Source organism: Salvelinus namaycush, chromosome 28 (assembly GCF_016432855.1).
Source record: "Salvelinus namaycush isolate Seneca chromosome 28, SaNama_1.0, whole genome shotgun sequence".
In the NCBI taxonomy this organism is placed as follows: domain Eukaryota; kingdom Metazoa; phylum Chordata; class Actinopteri; order Salmoniformes; family Salmonidae; genus Salvelinus; species Salvelinus namaycush.
In genome coordinates, this window is record NC_052334.1 from 16,750,746 (window position 1) to 16,766,115 (window position 15,370).

A 15,370-nucleotide genomic window follows, 5' to 3' on the forward strand; every position below is an offset into this window, starting at 1 on the left:
TGACTCAGCACCTGTAATAGGTGGAGAGAGGGGAACCGGCCAGGCAGAGACAGCAAGGGTGGTGCGTCGCTCCAGTGCCTTTCTGTTCACCTTCGCACCCTTGGGCCAGACTACACTCAATCATAGGACCTACTGAAGAGATGAGTGTTCAATAAAGACTTAAAGGTTGAGTCTGCGTCTCTCACATGGATAGGCAGACCATTCCATAAAAATAGAGCGCTATAGGAGAAAGCCCTAGGGACAATAAGGAGACCTGCGTCTTGTGACCGTAGCGTACATGTAGGTATGTACGGCAGGACCAAATCGGAGAGATAGGTAGGAGCAAGCCCATGCAATGCTTTGTAGGTTAGCGGTAAAACCTTGAAATCAGCCCTAGCCTTCACAGGAAGCCAGTTTAGAGAGGCTAGTACTGGAGTAATATGATCACATTTTGGGGTTCTAGTCAAGATTCTAGCAGCCATGTTCAGCACTAACTGAAGTTTATTTAGTGCTTTATCCAGGTAGCCGGGAAGTAGAGCATTGCAGTAGTCTAATCTAGAAGTAACAAAAGCATGGATTAGATTTTCTGCATCATTTTTGGACAAAAAGTTTCAGAGTTTTGCAATGTTGTGAAAATGGAAAAAAGCTGTCCTTGAAACAGTCTTGATATGTTCATCAAAAGAGAGATCAGGGTCCAGAGTAACGCCGAGGTCCTTCACAGTTTTATTTGAGACGATGGTACAACCATCAAGATTAATTGTCAGATCCAACAGAAGATCTCTTTGTCTCTTGGGACCTAGAACTAGCATCTCTGTTTTGTCCGAGTTTAAAAGTAAAAAATATGCCGCCATCCACTCCCAGGGAGTGCAATTTTGGAGCTTCACCATATTTTATCGAAATGTAGAGCTGTGTATCGTCTGCATAGCAGTGAAAGTGAACATTATGTTTCCGAATGACATCACCAAGAGGTAAAATATATTGTGAAAACAATAGTGGTCCTAAAACGGAACCTCGAGGAACACCGAAACGTACAATTGATTTGTCAGAGGACAAACCATCCACAGAGACAAACTGATATCTTTCCGACAGATAAGATCTAAACCAGGCCAAAACTTGTCTGTGTAGACCAGTTAGGGTTTCCAATCTCTCCAAAAGAATGTGGTGATCGATGGTGTCAAAAGCAGCACTAAGGTCTAGGAGCACGCGGACAGATGAAGAGCCTTGGTCTGATGCCATTAAAAAGTAATTTACCACCTTCATGAGTGCAGTCTCAGTTCTTTGATTGGGGTCTAAAACCAGACTGAAGCGTTTTGTATACATTGTTTGTCTTCAGGAAGGCAGTGACTTGCTGCACAACAGCTTTTCCCATTTTTTTGAGAGGAATGGGAGATTTGATATAGGCCGCTAGTTTTTTAATATTTTCTGGGTCAAGGTTTGGCTTTTTCAAGAGAGGCTTTATTACGGCCACTTTTAGTGAGTTTGGTACACATCCGGTGGATTGGGAGCCATTAATTATGTTCAACATAGGAGAGCCAAGCACAAGAAGCAGCTCTTTCAGTAGTTTAGCTGGAATAGGGTCCAGTATGCAGCTTGAAGGTTTAGAAGCCCATAACTATTTTCATGAATGCGTCAAGAGATATAGGATTTTAAAAGCTTGAGTGTTTCCATTGATCCCAGGTCCTGGCAGTATTGTGCAGACTCAGGACAACTGAGCTTTGGAGAAATATGCAGATTCAAAGAGGAGTCCGTAATTTGCTTTCTAATGATTATGATATTTTCGTTGAAGAAGTCCATGAATTCATCACTGCTGGAGTGAAAGCCATCCTCTCTTGCTGCATTTTAGTTAGCTTTGCGACAGTATAATTTTTTTTTATTTTGGATTGTTCTTATTCTACTCAATTAGTTTGGAAAAATAGGATGATTGAGCAGCAGTGAGGGCCCTTCGATATTGCACGGTACTGTCTTTCCAAGCTAGTCGGAAGTCTTCCAGTTTGGCAGAGTTCCATTTCCATTCCAATTTTCTGAAAGCTTGCTTCAGGCCTCTGGTATTTTCTGTATACCAGGGAGCTAGTTTCTTGTGACAAATGTTTTTTTATTTTAGGGGTGTGACTGCATCTCGGGTATTACGCAAGGTTAAATTTAGTTCCTCAGTTAGGTGGTTAACCGTTTTTTGTACTCCGACGTCCTTGGGTAGGTAGAGGGAGTTTGGAAGGGCACCTAGGAATCTTTGGGTTGTCTGAGAATTCATAGCACGGCTTTTGATGATCCTTGGTTGGGGTCTAAGCAGATTATCTGTTGCGATTGTAAACGTAATAAGATGGTGGTCCGATAGTCCAGGATTATGAGGAAAAACATTAAGATCCACAATATTTATTCCACGAGACAAAACTAGGTCCAGGGTATGACTAGCAGTGAGTAGGTCCGGAGACAAAACCCACTGAGTCGGTGATTGCTCCGAAAGCCTTTTGGATCTGTGGACTTTTCCATGTGAATATTAAAGTCACCAAAAATGTGAATATTATCTGCCATGACTACAAGGTCCGATAAGAATTCAGGGAACTCAGTGAGGAACTCTATATATGGTCCTGGAGGTCTGTAAACAGTAGCTATAAAAAAGTGATTGAGTAGGCTGCATAGATTTCATGACTAGAAGCTCAAAAGATAAAAACGCAGTAATTTTTTTTAGGTAAATTAACATTTGCTATCATAAATGTTAGCAACACCTCCGCCTTTGCGGGATGCGCAGGGATATGGTCACTAGCGTAACCAGGAGGAGAGGCCTCATTTAACACAGTAAATTAATCAGGCTTAAGCCATGTTTCAGTCCAGCCAATCACATCAAGATGATGATCAGTGATTAGTTAATTGACTTTAACTGCCTTGGAAGTGAGGGATCTAACATTAAGTAGCCCTTTTTTGAGATATCATAATATTTTTCAATAATGACAGGAATGGAAGAGGTCTTTATTCCAGTGAGATTGCTAAAGTGAACACTAAAGTGATTAGTTTTGCCCAACCTAGATCGAGGCACAGACACGGTCTCAATGGGGATAGCTGAGCTGACTACACTGACTACACTAACTATGCTAGTCGCAGACTCCACTAAACTGGCAGGCTGCTGGTCTGCACCCTATCTCATTGTGGAGCTAGAGGAGTTAGAGCCCTGTCACTCCTCAGCAAGCAAAGCTTGGTCCTGTTTGTAGACACCCGATTAGATAACATGTTGTGGATGAGTCGGATGAGTCCCAGAAAGAGGGCATATTATCTACATTTTCTATCTTTTGGGAGGCACAGAAAACAGTTTTCAACCAGCGATTGAGTTGTGAGACTTTTGTAGAGCTCATCACTCCCCCTAACTGGGAGGGGGCCAGAGACAATTACTCAATGCTGACACATCTTTCTAGCTAATTTACACGCTGAAGCTATGTTGTGCTTGATGACCTCTGACTGTTTCATCCGAACATCGTTTGTGCCGACGTGGATAACAATATCCCTATACTCTCTACACTCGCCAGTTTTAGCCTTAGCCAGCCCCCTCTTCAGATTAGTTTTTACGTCGGTAGCCCTGCCCCCTGGTAACTTACTTATGCGTTACATTTATTGTCCTGTGTAAGTAAAAGCAGGAAATGCATCACCTATGCCTCTACTGCCATTCATTCCAATTAGACAGGTTTTGGATTTCTCCCTGACTATGCCTCTACTGCCATTCATTCCAATTAGACAGGTTTTGGATTTCTCCCTGACCAAGGGAGAAGGGTTTATGAAAAATCCGTCTAGTAATTTAATAGGATCTCTATGACCAAACCCCTATCCACGTCACTTCCGAAATTTGAGAGAGAAGTGAGATGGCAGAGCTGTCGCTATATCTCACTAATGTCAACATCTCTTTGGGGAAAGCTATGGACACTGAAAAGGTGCGATTGTGTCATAATTACAATTTTAGACCTGTTCTCATGAGTTTAGCCAATAAAAACCATTTTGTGTTGTGTTTGTTTTAGCTAGCGATCTAACGTTAATACTTCCTTGTAGCATCAGCAGCTAGCTATATATCTAGCTATCTATCTCGAACATTAATTAATAAATACGTGCATTCTGTAGGTTATTTGTTAACAATTATAACACAGACATAGCTGGCTATGAATCAATCACTCACAGAAACTGCTTGAAAAACCTGTTGGAATGTTTTTATTCAAATGGTGATTTACTAACCTCAAAATAACGTGAGACAAATGTAAACAGCCCTATAACGTAGCTGTTAAGTTTTCTAGTGCTAACATGATAGTAAAATCCTGTTTCTACCAGCTGTAACCAAACATGTTTTGAGAATAGACTGTTTTTGTTGTTGTTGGTGATGATGATTGACAGAGCTCCAATATGGTGAAGGAGTTTGAGAGTGTGGAGCTGGGAGACTTAGGGATGAAGAAGCAGAAGGTGCCCCGAAGAACGATTTACTTTGCCAGTGGAGAGACCATGGAGGAATACAGCACAGATGAAGAAGAAGAGGAGGAAGTGCAAGCTTCTATAGCTGTTAAGACCTCAGCTGACCCTGTTGGTTTCTATGTCCTTATAAATTCAAATTGGACTTTACTCCATGACATGAATAGAATGAAATATTCCTGCATTTTGTTAACTTTGTTTTGTTATTGTGTTATATTTTTGTTATAGTCCAGGTTGACTTGGGGTCCATATTTCTTGTTTCACATGTGGAGAGTGGCAACCTCCACTATTTCAGGTAAATCTGGTATTATGTATACTAGACTAAAGATACACACATATGATGAGTGTCAAAATATATCCTATATAAATGTAATGTTCTGTGTCTTGGTAATACTGTGCCTCTGCCTTGTGCTTTCAGTTTGTGACTATCTTGGGGAGAGAATGGCCTCATTGTTTGGCATTACCTCACCTAAGTACCAGTATGCTATTGACGAGTACTACAGAATGAAAAAGGAGGTACGTTGTCTTGTCAATGGGGAAGCATCTACTGGCAGACCTTGGAATGCTTAATTACTATTAATGTGTTACCACTATTGTGTCACTACTTGTTACTACTCCAAGGTGTAGTTTAGTATCCCTAATCCTCATTCATGTTGTGACTGACAGGAGGAGGAGGAGGAGGAGGAGAACCGGCTGTCTGAGGAGGCAGAGCGTCGTTTTGAGGAGGATCGTGACCAGGAGATGCAGCAGCCAGCCATGGAGCAGCCGGAGGGTAAAGCCTCCTTCGTCAACGTCACCTTTGAGCTGGATCAAGATGCCACACCTGATGCCAACAGATTCCCTGCCCCCATCCCCACCTAACAGTTCAATTAAATGGACATCTTCACATTTCACGATGTAGCCTCCTCAGCATTTTTGCTATAGTGTAGTTCTTATTTTTGTATCATATTGATCATGTTCTATTAATACTGTAAGTCAGACATGAGACAGAATACATATTTTTTAGTTGCTGCGTTGTCAATATGCATTAACTTTTGTGTGCAATGAGCACACACATTATAGATATGATGCTGATTTTAACTATTTGCGGGTTTAAAAAATTCAGGTACTTAATAACATTGTTATACAATAAGTTAGCAGCGAGATAAGTGACCTTTCTAAAAACCATTCCAGGGGTGCATAATGTTATTGGAATAGTTGATTTATTTCAGTTGGAAATTGCTTTTTATATTCATTATCAACCATGACAATGTTCCCCTTAAAATACCCACAAATATCCTATTGTTTTACTATGACTAGTTCTCCAGTTCTTTTCAGAAAGTTCATCAAAATAATGTTGGGAACTGTCCTCCAGGCCTTTAACAAAACTTCACACGTTGCTTGTTGGCATCTGTGCTCACACTTCAGTCATTACTATTGTCCAGAACCATATATTTAGAAATAGCTCTGCTGAAGTTTACCTTATCTGCCATGATCCCTTCTGAGTGTATAAGGCTTGATAAGGAAGCCCAAGGTAAAGCGAAACATGTTTAAAAAATATCTGCTGCTTTTCTTTTGAACAGCAATAATATGAAATGCCACTTTATTAGGGCTGGTTGTATAAGGAAAATATTTTCCCATCCTACGGTATTCACACTACACACCTTTACCCAAGGAAAGAAAAACTGAAAGGCCAACATAATTATGTAAAAACATTTTATAATGTGTTAATGGAAAAACAGTTTCATTTGAAGGCTTTTTATAGTCATTTTTAGAGTAAAATACACAGTATTTTCATTTTCTATACTTTGTACACTACATTAATAAACATTTAAACAGGTCATACAACTGTGTATTTCGAAGTCTTGACAAGTTATTTTTTAAACAACTGAGTTCCAGTGAGTGTGTCTAGAATCTTTACCATAACATTTATCATCTTCTTGCTGAGTCTAGTAGTCCCCAGTTTGACTGAAGATTCATGTATCGTCAAGGTCAGCTGTGTTGCTGTCGTTGTCGTTAGCAACCAGAACTTCCCTGTTTTCATAAGTCCAGAATCCGTTGAGATCAATGAGGATGCTGGTTACTGTGTCTCCTTGGCTGCTGTTCACTAGATCCTGCAACGTGATCTTGTAGGGATCCTTTGGCTTCACCATGTCAAAGATCTCATCCTGAAGGCACAACATTGCAACTTTTTTTTAAACGACTTATTAAAATCAATGAGTTAATTATTGAAATCATTATTAAAGATGGAATCCACAGTGGGGAAAACAGCACCACTGTCCGCCCCACGGCCGTTGTTATTGTTTTTGTTTTGTTGAAGCAGAGCTGAGGAGCATCACACATCATGGTAAAAGAAATGTCAGTAGATATGCTGCTGTTCTATCACGCGCGCAATGACGTCTGAGGGAAAAAACTGTTCTTTGCAGTAACTTCTTGTAATATCGCAAACGGGCATATCACGATTAAAGATTACAGTTTTAAAAACAAAATCCCTACTAGTACAAATGAGAATGCAGTTTGAGACTGTAAAAAGCAGTCAGGGAACTTCGATTTTATGGCATGACAAATTTGCATCAATGTAAAATTTGTATAAACAAACTCAGAATAGAGCTTGGGGAAACACTGAACACCTACTGAGCACAATACCTTCTGGTTAACTCCATACAAATGCTTGACACCCACACTAACATGCTGACCAGAACACTCGCGTCGCGTGTGTTCCAAAATAAATGGACACATGTTATTCAATAATTTCACCCACACTGCTCGTGCGCGCCAACGAGCGTCTGCGTTGCCAAGCGCTAAAATAGAAGTCAGTTCTATTTGTGACAATGAACGCAATGCAAGTCCTGCCTCTCCCATCTCCTCATTGGTTTATAGAAGCATATACCCACGTGCCATCTCCTCATTGGTTATACTAACGTGGGTAATTGAAAAATGAACTGAAGTTGGTGGGTCAGTTGTGGTAATACACCTTATTATGAAAGCTAGATGCCAATCGCCATATAAAAAGTCCAAAGACAAACCCTGGAAGGAGGAGAGATGACTAGAAATGATTCGGTTGACCGTTTTATGTGTGGATTAATTGTCGGAGTAGATGACCTTGTGCATTTCAGGTAAAATAACAACTCAACGTTTATATCCCAGGACAAATTAGCTAACAACAGCAAGCTTGCTAAATTGGACAAATTTGCTAGCAACTGCAAGCTAGCTAGCTAAATTGCCATACATTTTTCATACTTTTCTACCTCTCTTCAAATTAATATAATTGGTTCAGAGTTTGTTGTGATATTTCAACCTGCGAGTCGTGATCGCGTTTGGTGTGGGGGGACAAAATCAATTCGCGCCCAATGGCTTTTGGGCATGGTGTAACCACACAATATTTCTGGAAGAAATGGATACTTCAAGCGGATTTACAGTAACCAGTAGTATACTTCAGAGTTACTTCCTCCATGGTGAATACGGTAACGGGACAAAGTCTATTTACCTTGACATCCTGGAAGGACACCGACTCCTGGCCATGGATTTTCATCTGCTCCTGAATGGCCTGGTGGAAAATACATGAAGCAAAAATACATGATGCAATGTTACAACAGTTTTCAGATGTAGATCAATTATTATTATTTTCATTGATTGTTTTGATAGTGACTTAATAAATAATAATTGTTCACAAAAAAAGTTGATAATTTATATATATAAATATATTTTTCCCCCCCCAATTTCGTGATATCCAATTGGTAGTTACAGTCTTGTCTCATCGCTGCAACTCCTCTCCGAAACACGACCCTGCCAAGCCCGGCCCACCACAAGGAGTCGCTAGAGCACGATGAGACAAGGACATCCCGGCCGGACAAACCCTCCCATAACCCGGATGACGCTGGGCCAATTGTGCGCAGCCTTATGGGTCTCCCGGGCACGGCCGGCTGTGACACAGCCTGGGATCGAACCCGAGTCTGTAGTGATGCCTCAGCACTGCCATGCAGTGCCTTAGACTGCTGCACCACTCGGGAGGCCCATGACAACACTTTTTGTTCAGTGGGCAGGATTTCAGATGGAGAGGTACCACTGTCTACTCTGCTCTCTCTATTTATCCCTCTGATGTCTCACCCTGAAGAAGTAGTTGAGTGCGAAGACATTGAGGTAGCCCTTATTCTCCATGTCCAGCAGCTTGAAGATGTACTGCAGCGCTGCAGGCTCCTTCCTGTTCTCCAGAGCCAGGACAAAGTCCAGGTACGTCTTATAGTCCTGGGAGAGACACAGAGTCAAGACCAGATTAAGCATCAAATCAGGTCATAACACATTTCACACTTACTGTGTCCTTTGATAAAATCTTAGAACAACTATGTGATAATGGTCTTATGCCATGTGGAATCTGAGCAATTCTGAGTAAGAGTGTGTTTTAGATGGTTTCGTACAGTTCAAAGTCATCGTATTTGGTTAAACTATTTTACATTTAGACAAACAAAGAGCTATAAACCTGCAAGGAGAGTCTTTGCAACACACCGACATCAATCATCTATTTTAAGTACGCACATGTATAGTAAAATAGGTCAGAACAGCAGGCAAGGTTCTTACCATCTCTCCGTCGTAGGTGAGGCACTCCTGGTACACGCGGTCCAGAAAGATGCTGGTCAGAGTGCCAGTGCCGTAGCGAGACAGCTCCTCCTTACTGAGCATGCCGTTGTGGTCCTTGTCAAGATTCAGGTACTGACCTGCAAAAGGGAACACATGATCGACCATCTTACCAAGAGGGCAAAAACAAAGATCATCTAGAATCTCTTTTTTTATTTGAACATTCATGTGTTACCGGCTTCAGATTAGCCTAATGTCTATGAGGCATTTTTTTTTATCAAATAGCTGCTGCGTACCATAAACTCTAAGAGCAGAGGGTGCAGAGAACCAGTTGGATTCCTGGCTCTCCTTGGAAAGCTCCTCATCTCTCAGCTCAAGTAGATCATCCAAAAAGCTGCAGGCCAAGATGTCTTGAATCTTAATTTTCCCTGAGAATAAACATGAATAAATGGAACAAGATGTTATTTCGTCAGAGCAGGCACAGACAAACAAGTTATAGGCATGACAAAGAAGTTATAGGAATCTTACAGAAGTCTGCACATTTGACAAATATGTTTTTGGTTAGTTATCATAAGTAACAAACCAGTCCGTAGGGGATCCAGGAAGAAGAAAAACTTGCGGACAGCGGTGCAGACATAGAAGGAATAGAAGGACTTCTCCAGGCCATCCAGCTGAGGGAGTGTGGGAATCAGCTCTAAAATGTAGTTCTCCAAGTCCTATCACATTACAAAACACACACATATCATCTCAACAATAAGTCAAATCTGAATTCTAAACAGTCTGATGTTCAACTTATAGTGAATCTGGGGCAACTTGGACAATTTACACCCCAAAAGTCATAACATTTGTCGCTTTGCTGGAAAAAAACAAATAAAATAAAATTGTATTAGTCACATGCGCCGAATACAACAGGTGTAGACCTTACAATGGCAGGAAGCTTGGCCCCGGTGATGTACTGGGCTGTTCGCACTACCCACTGTAATGCCTTGCGGTCGGAGGCCGAGCAGTTGCCATACCAGGCAGTGATGCAACCAATCAGGATGCTCTCGATGGTGCAGCTGTTGAACCTTTTGAGGATCTGAGGACCCATGCCAAATCTTTTCAGTCTCCTGAGGGGGAATAGGTTTTGTCGTGCCCTCTTCACAATTGTCTTGGTGTGCTTAGACCATGTTAGTTTGTTGGTGATATGGACACCAAGGAACTTGAAGCTCTCAAACTGCTCCACTGCAACCCCGTCGATGAGAATGGGGGCATGCTTGGTCCTCTTTTTCCTGTAGTCCACAATCATTTCCTTTGTCTTGATCACATTGAGGGATAGGTTGTTGTCCTGGCACCACACGGCCAGGTCTCTTACCTCCTCCCTATAGGCTGTCTCGTCGTTGTTGGTGATCATTGGCAAACTTAATGATGGTGTTGAAGTCGTGCCTGGCCACACAGTCATGAGTGAACAGGGAGTACAGGAGGGGACTGAGCACGCACCCCTGAGGGGCCCCTGTGTTGAGGATCAGCGTGGTGAATGTGTTGTTGCCTACTTTTACCACGTGGGTGCGGCCCGTCAGGAAGTCCAGGATCCAGTTGCAGAGAGAGGTGTTTAGTCCCAGGGTCCTTAGCTTATTGATGAGCTTTGAGGGCACTATGGTGTTGAACGCTGAGCTGTAGTCAATGAATAGCATTCTCACATAGGTGTTCCTTTTGTCCAGGTGGGAAAGGGCAGTGTGGAGTGCAATAGAGATTGCGTCATCTGTGGATCTGTTGGCGTTGGTATGTAAATTGGAGTGGGTCTAGGGTTTCTGGGATAATGTTGTTGATGTGAGTCATGACCAGCCTTTCAAAGCACTTCATGGCTACAGACGTGAAAGCTACGGGTCGGTAGTCATTTTGGCAGGTTACCTTAGTGTTCTTGGGCACAGGCACTATGGTGGTATGCTTAAAACATGTTGGTATTTTAGACTCGGACAGGGAGAGGTTGAAAATGTCAGTGAAGACACTTGCCAGTTGGTCAGCGCATGCTCGCAGTACACGTCCTGGTAATCCGTCTGGCCCTGCAGCCTTGTGAATGTTGACCTGTTAAAAGGTCTTACTCACATTGGCTGCGAAGAGCATGATCACACAGTCTTCTGGAACAGCTGGTGCTCTCATAAATGTTTCAGTGTTATTTGCCTCGAAGCGAGCATAGTAGTTTAGCTTGTCTGGTAGGATCGTGTCACTGGGCAGCTCTTGGCTGTGCTTCCTTTTGTAGTCTGTAATGGTTTGCAAGCCCTGCCACATCCGATGAGCGTCAGAGCCGGTGTAGTATGATTCAATCTTAGTCCTGTATTGACGCTTTGCCAGTTTGATGGTTCGTCGGAGGGCATGTCGGGATTTCTTATAAGCTTCCGGGTTAGAGTCCCGCTCCTTAAAAGCGGCAGCTCTACCCTTTAATTCAGTGCGGATGTTGCCTGTAATCCATGGCTTCTAGATTGGGTATGTATGTAAGGTCACTGTTGGGACGACGTCATCAATGCACTTATTGATGAAGCCAATGACTGATGTGGTGTACTACTCAATGCCATCGGAGGAATCCCGGAACATATTCCAGTCTGTGCTAGCAAAACAGTCCTGTAGTTAAGCATCTGCTTCATCTGACCACTTTTTTATTGATCTAGTCACTGGTGCGTCCTGCTTAATTTTTTTGCTTGTAAGCAGGAATCAGGAGGATAGAATTATGGTCAGATTTGCCAAATGGAGGGCGAGGGAGAGCTTGGTATGCATCTCTGTGTGTGGAGTAAAGGTGGTCCAGATGCTGATAGAAATTTGGTAAAACGGATTTAAGTTTCCCTGCATTAATGTCCCTGGTTACTGGGAGCGCCGCCTCTGGGTGAGCGTTTTCTTGTTTGCTTATGGTGGAATACAGCTCATTCAATGCTGTCTTAGTGCCAGCTTCTGACTGTGGTGGTATGTAAACAGCTACAAAAAATACAGATGAAAACTCTCTAGGTAGATAGTGTGGTCTACAGCTTATCATGAGATAAGGCGAGCAATAGCTCGAGACAAAAATACCTGCAAGTACAGCGTATAACCAGACAACTGTATGTTGATAGTGTCGTCGTTCAGCCACGACTCCGTGAAGAATAAGATTTTACAGTTTTGAATGTCCTGTTGGTAGTTTAATCTTGCGCGTAGGTCATAAATTTTATTCACCAAAGATTGCACGTTTGGTTGCAGAATGGAAGGAAGTACGAATTCTCAGAATCCAGTCCAGCCTCTGGCCTCTTTTTCGCCGCCTCCTCTTCATGCAAATCACGGGGATCTGGGCCTGTTCCCGAGAAAGCATTATATCGTTCGCGTCGGGCTCGTCAGACTCGTTAAAAGAAAAAAAATGATTCTGCCAGTCCGTGGTGAGTAATCGCAGTCCTGATGTCCAAAAGTTATTTTCGGTCATAAGAGATGGTAGCGGCAACATTATGTACAAAATAAGTTTTTTAAAAATCAGTTACGAACAACACAAATAAATGAACAAAAAAACACCATCGGTTGGTTAACCAAAGGCAAAAGGGTCACTGAGAAGAACATGGCACAGAGAAGAACAACACCCTGTAACCAGAGATGCTTCACAGGAGGGTGGTTCCTGCATCAAGGTCATAGTAAATATCATATTTCACATCTCTGAAAAGCACAAATGGGTCTCAATAGGAATCATGAGAAAGTAGGGAGGGAAGGAATATCCCTATTTCACTAAGGAGCCACCAACACAAGATTTTGGTGTAAAAGTAAAGTAGTGAGAGTGCTTACAGACTCACGGAGGTAGCCCTGTCCAGCCACGTCATAGAGACTCAGTCCTATCCTCGTCTGGTGAAGCCACACTGGAAGAAGAGACATCAATATCAAAATCAGGACCAGGCACTTATCGAACACTGTTACAAAATACCAACTTCACTTTCCCACCAAACTCAACACATTTTCACTTAGGGCCCTCAAAAAGTATGGATGTGGGTTCGCAGACCCGCAAGCCACTCATGATGAGTTCCCATTTTTTGTGGCTCCCAAATTTTTTGTGGCTCCCAAAGTTGCCCATCCCTGATGTACAACATGCCATTACACCAGACTTAGTTAGATAGCACATTTTATGTGATAATTTTATTCTGTAGTCCCTAGGCAGAAAACAGCAATATAACACTAATATACAATAATAGATAATATAATGATAATATTTTGTTTAAAGGTATCTGACATCTTAAGAGTAGGAATGTCTTAATTTTCACACGACTGGTTTTCCTTTAGCCACTTTTTCAGGTTTGCCTTGATGCTAGTAAAGGTACTGCACTCTCTTGGTTGGCAGGGTGTTCCATTATCCAGATGTTCTGACTGAAAAAGTTGTCTGGCCAAATTTGTTGGACCTAAGTTATGGATGAAAGTTATGGATGCAAGACAATAGGAGACATGGATAAGAAACTGACCTTTTCTCATGACATAGTTAAAGAACTGCATAATTGATATCCTGCCATATGGATCGTTGTGGAGAAGTTTGGCATACACTCTGGCAGTGAAGAACTGCCTAGGAACGAAAGGCAGGACAAAAAAACTGTTAGAAGAATTCCACGTTCCATTCCAAGATATGTCAAAAATGGTTAATTTGTAGACTGCAAATTGACAACAAGAAACGAATTACTACGGTGCAAAACGTTTTGTTACGACTAATAAATCCACCCGTAGTTTACACATACAGTATGTCTCATTATGGTAGTCCTGTTGCCTTTTCACACCAGCTAAAAACATGCTTTTGGGCTAATATGAATGTAAACAGTGTTAATTCTGCCCAAGTGATTAGCACAAAACTTTATGGCTCCAAAACGTAATATGCCGAGTACTCACATGCACTTAACTCCTGCTTTTTCTCCAACCTTCAGAAAACTGTCATAGCTTATCATTGCCTCCTCTCCTGTCATGGGTGGCACTTGATGTTTGTCCAGCAGAAACCACAGATTCTAGATAACAGAAAGAAGGTCTAGGTTAAATAATTAGGTTTGATTACTTTAATAGTGCCATGGACTTACCAGATTCCAGTGCTTGTAAATCTTTCTATTTGACTAAATAGTTGTTTGATTGAACCAGATGTCAGTCTCACCTGTAACTCTTCATTGTCCAGAAGCTCCCGGCTCTTCCTCTGCAGAAAGACGGCTCTGGACTCCTCTCGCAGCTTCTGCAGGAGAACTTCATCCTCTGCAGGAAGCTATAGGGATCACACAGATATATAAGACTTCAGAAACCATGATCCTTTCAGCCCCTCACAAAAGCACTTCAGTCCCGTTTTGGCTCAGTTGGTAGAGCTTGGTGCTTGCAACGCCAGGGTTCTGGGTTCCATTCCCAAGGGGGAAATGTATGCACTGATACTGTAAGTCGCTCTGAATAAGAGCGTCTGCTAAATGACCCTAAAAAAAGTCATTGACATGTTGTGAATATCACAATTGCTATAAAGATGTCAAAACACCCCCAAAAAATGATCTGATTAGTTAGCTAGAATGTTTCTGTCAGAATGTTCAATTGCCCTGTAGTAGAAGCGTGGAATGTTCCTGTAGTTCTCTCTGTTGCCTCCACCCCTCCACTCTGTGTAGTATTTGGTGAAGAGTGCTGTCTCTTCTGCTTTCTTCTCCTCCTCAGTCCTCTCATCTGAACAGAAATGAATACATGTTGACACAATAAGGCTTTGTGAAAGTTCAATAATTGAGTGGGTAGATTGCTAGTTATCTAGTTTTTCTTACACAAAAATAAATAAGTAGCTAACTAGCTATTCATAAATATGACTAGCTAGCTGAAATTAGCCTAACGTTAGCTAGCTAACTTGCTATCTAAATAAACACAACAGATCTAGCTATGGACGTAGAAAAACCTTTCTTGGAGGATGCCAATCTTCTTTTCAAAAGTTCCTTCCAATGTACTACCGTATCGTTTGACATTTTAACTTCTGTTTATTCCTAATAACATGAAAACAAGCTAATCAATGTTATGATAAGTTACTCTTTTCAGCTTCTCTGAAATGTCTAAACAATCGTTAGCTCGCTTGGGATTGGTCGGCTAGCAACTTCTTATTCGGTGGGGTTTATCGGCGCTTTACATCCAACGTTATGGTACATTACCGCCACCTACTGTACTGGGGGTGTAGACCAGAGACGGAGAAACAAAATTCTACCTGCCCCGTTGCTCTTAAAAAATATTAAATATTTGAGACTATATCTAATGACGTTCTCCTCAATATACTCTTTAAACTAATTTCCTGTATCCCCTTCTCCAGCGTCACTACAGACCCTGGTTAGATTCCAGGCTGTATCACAACCGACTGTGATTGGAGTCACATAGGGCCGCGCACAATTGGCCCAGCGTCATCCGGGTTTGGCCGGGGAAGGCCGTCATTGTAAATAAGAATTTG

General features: G+C 42.0%; 2 protein-coding genes across 3 annotated transcripts; one reads left to right on the forward strand and one right to left on the reverse strand.

Annotated features, from left to right (window-relative positions):
• Positions 1-3,782: 3,782 nt before the first annotated feature.
• Positions 3,783-6,248, forward strand: fam177a1 (family with sequence similarity 177 member A1). 2 transcript variants are annotated; one of them, XM_038967097.1, is made up of 5 exons: positions 3,783-3,893; positions 4,345-4,527; positions 4,645-4,711; positions 4,835-4,932; positions 5,083-6,248. In XM_038967097.1, the coding sequence occupies exons 1-5, from the start codon at positions 3,825-3,827 to the stop codon at positions 5,275-5,277; spliced, it is 612 nt and encodes a 203-aa protein (XP_038823025.1). In that variant the 5' UTR covers positions 3,783-3,824; the 3' UTR covers positions 5,278-6,248. The 2 variants fall into 2 exon arrangements, with proteins under 2 accessions (XP_038823025.1, XP_038823026.1); XM_038967098.1 differs by having other exon boundaries at positions 5,089-6,248.
• On the reverse strand, positions 6,095-15,033 carry ppp2r3c (protein phosphatase 2, regulatory subunit B'', gamma). The gene is made up of 12 exons (XM_038967096.1): positions 14,834-15,033; positions 14,492-14,613; positions 14,072-14,176; positions 13,819-13,931; positions 13,404-13,501; positions 12,739-12,809; positions 9,551-9,683; positions 9,264-9,395; positions 8,971-9,107; positions 8,503-8,640; positions 7,883-7,942; positions 6,095-6,563 (listed from the first exon to the last, which is right to left on the reverse strand). Exons 1-12 carry the CDS (start codon positions 14,898-14,900, stop codon positions 6,372-6,374), a joined length of 1,368 nt encoding a protein of 455 aa, XP_038823024.1. The 5' UTR covers positions 14,901-15,033; the 3' UTR covers positions 6,095-6,371.
• Positions 15,034-15,370: the final 337 nt, after the last annotated feature.